Raw genomic sequence first — 3,912 nt, forward strand, 5'->3', positions numbered from 1 at the left:
AACAGGTATTGGGTACTTTTTTTATGACACTGGTAATAAAACAATTAAGGGGTGACAGTTGAAATGGTGATCGAAATGGGAAAACACGGTATGTTGTTAATAACGAAGTGTGGTCCCTTGCTTTTTAAAATAAAAGTAGAAGTCTGTACACATATAGATGTACACCATGTACCTGATTTTCATACATGATGCTCGGAGCAGATGGAGCTGCTTCAGCAGCGCTATTTTGGTTGTAATATGTACTAGGGCTTTGCTGGAAACTAGATGCAGGTGGGGAATTTAAACTGCGGTCCGAGGCTGCACTGTAAACAGGAGGAGGAAGAGCAAACCTCTCGGGTGCATTTCCTTTCCGTCCACTAAACAAATGAATGGCAGATGAAATAAGAATTCACTTACACCCACATATTCCCATGCGCTGTACGCATAAAGAATAAAAAGGGAAGAAAATAGCACGTTACCCCAACAAATTAAGCTCCACTGATGCTTTATATTGGGATGGAATTTCCATCAATGCGGCAAGAGCAAATTCAGTCTCTTTCCGAGACTGGGGCACATCTTTAGACATAATTTCTGTAAAATTGACAAACTGAAAAACGAAAGAATTCCGATAGAGTCAAGTATGCCAAATGTATCTAATAAATTCACCTGCTCATTTGAAAAAATAATACAAAAAATACACTAAACTGACCTGGAAGTTATCGAAATCCCGAGCAGGGATGTTATCATCAAATTCTGTCATTGTGTCCCAGGGGCCATCTCCAACCCCAACCAAAATAATTGACAAAGGAAACTTGCTGTTGTAACGACAAATATCAAGACTGCGCTACAGTTATGAAATATAATAAAAAATGGATAACCACAAAATGTACCTTGCTTCAACAATTGCTTGTACAGTTTTCTGCTCCTGTGGACTTAACTGACCAGGTTCAGTATCAACACTTCTGGTTACCTATGGTGATGAACAAATTTGATGAAATGGAGTAGAACTGACACAAAAACACAGAGAACTTCAACCATTGCATGAAAGCCAAATATCTAAGCATTACATTACGTTCAACTATCTAAGCATTACATTACGTTCATTCATAGAAGTTTGAATGCCGAAAATTTTGCTACCACGTTCACATTATGTATCATAAAGTTAGAACCATGTTCATATGTAAAAATATTTACTTCTCTACAGTCGGATGTCTAGTGAAGAAAGTACACACAAAGTAAAATAGCATGAAAGGATATTATTGAAATCGTAATACTGGCAACATCATTATTTTGCATGGAGTTGGGGAGACATAATTCTACAGTTAGTTGTCAATTTGACAATGAGATGTAACATTGAAATGATTGAACAAAAATATATCATCAGCAAAATCAATTCTATATGTTTAGCATCTTATAATTAAACAACTTGAGCAGATTAGAGTGACCTGAAGAATACTAAAAAGAATTTGTAGTTGACAGCTTAAGCTTTTAGACCAGGTGCATCAACATAGTTTTTCCTCTTCATTCCCCAAAACCCGAAAAACTTGAGAAAAAATGCAAAGAAAAAATACCTGTCCATCTGCAATAATCAGTAAAACATGGTATTGGCCTCCACTCTGCTCGACAATAGACATGGCCATTTCAATGATAGGAGCAAACGACGTTGGACCTGCAGCAAAGAGAAAGAACCTTAGCCATAAATCGAATTAGCATTAAAAACTAAACTAAACTAAAGTCATAGGTTCGGTAAGTATCAAACCAGCCAGTTTTAAATGAGGAACAATTTCTCTGTAACGAGTTAACACTTCTTCAAATTTATTGCAAAATCTATCAGGGTAGAAACTAAAAACGTCTTGATCATGAGTTGATGCTGCCAAAATTTAAACAAAGAAGCACAGGTTACAATTTTTATGATTTAAAAAGCTAAGTTACAAAACTTGAGAAACAAGAACACAATTTTATCATAAAATACCATCTCCAAATCCAAAACAGGGGATCAAATTATCATCGTCAAAAGCCGCCAAGGTTTTTCCAATAATTGATATAGCTTGCTCATAGGGATTCCAACCACTTCCAATATGATGTAGGCTTCGACCATTATACGATAACTTACCTAAACAGGGATTCAAGTTCAGTTTATAGCACCTCAATATATAAAGCATAATTAATCCATCGAAAAAGAAGTGCTTAACCTGTCCATTCATTGCTCTTCGTGAAATCAATACCAATAATTAGGTTGGAAGACTCAAGGCCAGAACGTCTAAGTGCTTCAGTCACCTATAGTAAACCGTGTTAACATTTCAAGCTTTTGAGAAAGCTTAAATGCTAAATAGACTCGAGAAAAAAGCCATATATGAAATTAAAAAAAGAAAAAGGATTACACAATGATGCAGGAAAACACGAAGCATCTACGCACCAAAGCATTAATTCTAGAAAATACTCGTGATAAATGAAGTTTCAATTGCCTTGTGTATTGAACATATTCTGTTTGGGTACACCAAGAAAATTGAATTACAATTAGAGGAAACGATAGAACAAGAATTTCACATACTAAGTGCACAAGTTAAGACATTCACTAGATAAAATCACATAAATTGTACACCGAATTTCAGAAAATAGATGCCAATTTGGCCAATTTGTATAGTACATACCTCAGACAGAGAATTATAATTGTCGGCAATCCTTGAATACCTCCTGTCGAACTTCCTTTGCCGTGGCAGTTGAGATGGAGCCCCATAAGTTTGAGGAGGAGCCCCAGAAGTTTGAGAAGTTTGAGGAGGAGCCCCAGAAGTTTGAGAAGTTTGAGGAGGAGCCCCAGAAGTTTGAGAAGTTTGAGGAGGAGCCCCAGAAGTTTGAGAAGTTTGAGGAGGAGCCCCAGAAGTTTGAGAAGTTTGAGGAGGAGCCCCAGAAGTTTGAGAAGTTTGAGGAGGAGCCCCAGAAGTTTGAGAAGTTTGAGGACGAGCCCCAGAAGCTTGAGGAGGAGCATAATACTGATTTGGTGGCGGATATCCTGCTGGATAAGGATGCTGCACGGGATAATTCTGGGCATATTGTGAATATGATGACTGAGGAGGATTTCCATGCTGCCATGGAGATGAAGAACTAGACTGAAATGATGAAGATGGCCTCCCACTCTCCTCACTACTAGGACTTGAACTATTGTTCCCCATCAAATCAAATTATCAGCAAAATTCTTTTAATAGGACAAACTCGATTCCTCTACGACAGAGATTTAAAGGAACCTGTCGAAAACAATACCCTCAATTCAACAAAAAAACCCTAAGCACTAGTCATAACAAGAGAAGAATTTGAATAAATCGTCCAAATCAATTACCAAAAATTCAATAAAACAGTAATTTTCTGATCAAGATAAAACTCCTCCAAATTTCTTATTAAGATGTGGAACACATATCTTATATATCAAATATATTTCCATGCACGAGAAAGTTCAATGAAATTTCATTTATCGATTAAAGAACTCGTAAAATTTATGCCGACTCCACATAACCCTCAGCAATCCAGAATCTTCCACATTAACTTCCACATACGTAGTATTTATCTGCAATAACTCTACATTTTCCAAATCCAAAATATACTAAATTCCAAAATGTGAACTGACGTGTGGATATAGATTTCCAAACACGTCAAATTTAAAAATATACATATCAATACAGAAAAGTAAACTGAATGATATCTTAGCCGATAAGCGAAAACCTAGACATTCCGTCAAATCAAATCACCTCCGTTTTCCACTGCCAAAGAAACCTCAGAAATTACTGGCTAGTTTTGAATCAATTTTAATTGATTCTGTTGCAGCGATTTTTTCTCTAGTGGTGGTTGAATTGGAGGACAAAATCTTTTGAAAAACAGGAGTAATCGAGGAAAAGGCAAAAAGGGGTTAAACTTTCTTAATTAATTTTTAAAGATTTTCGT

At 36.4% G+C, this 3,912-nt stretch overlaps 1 protein-coding gene across 1 annotated transcript; it reads right to left on the reverse strand.

The window, feature by feature from the left end:
- Window positions 1-47: 47 nt before the first annotated feature.
- Window positions 48-3,676, reverse strand: LOC111389140 (E3 ubiquitin-protein ligase RGLG1-like). The gene is made up of 11 exons (XM_023014021.1): window positions 3,314-3,676; window positions 2,756-3,221; window positions 2,631-2,725; window positions 2,172-2,256; window positions 1,952-2,092; window positions 1,739-1,849; window positions 1,551-1,648; window positions 870-949; window positions 689-794; window positions 459-586; window positions 48-356 (listed from the first exon to the last, which is right to left on the reverse strand). The coding sequence occupies exons 2-11, from the start codon at window positions 3,147-3,149 to the stop codon at window positions 125-127; spliced, it is 1,470 nt and encodes a 489-aa protein (XP_022869789.1). The 5' UTR covers window positions 3,150-3,221; window positions 3,314-3,676; the 3' UTR covers window positions 48-124.
- Window positions 3,677-3,912: the final 236 nt, after the last annotated feature.

This window comes from Olea europaea, unplaced genomic scaffold (assembly GCF_002742605.1).
Source record: "Olea europaea var. sylvestris unplaced genomic scaffold, O_europaea_v1 scaffold567, whole genome shotgun sequence".
Classification (NCBI taxonomy): Eukaryota; Viridiplantae; Streptophyta; class Magnoliopsida; order Lamiales; family Oleaceae; genus Olea; species Olea europaea.

What these genes read in the sequence shown, in the direction of transcription:
- LOC111389140 (XM_023014021.1), bottom strand. Translation starts at nt 3,149, where the DNA reads ATGGGGAACAATAGTTCAAGTCCTAGTAGTGAGGAGAGTGGGAGGCCA. An exon ending in TCAAACTTCTGGGGCTCCTC is followed by an intron (nt 2,726 to 2,755) that starts CTCAAACTTCTC and finishes CTGGGGCTCCTC; the next exon opens with CTCAAACTTATGGGGCTCCA. An exon ending in CAAGCAATTGTTGAAGCAAG is followed by an intron (nt 795 to 869) that starts GTACATTTTGTG and finishes TCGTTACAACAG; the next exon opens with CAAGTTTCCTTTGTCAATTA.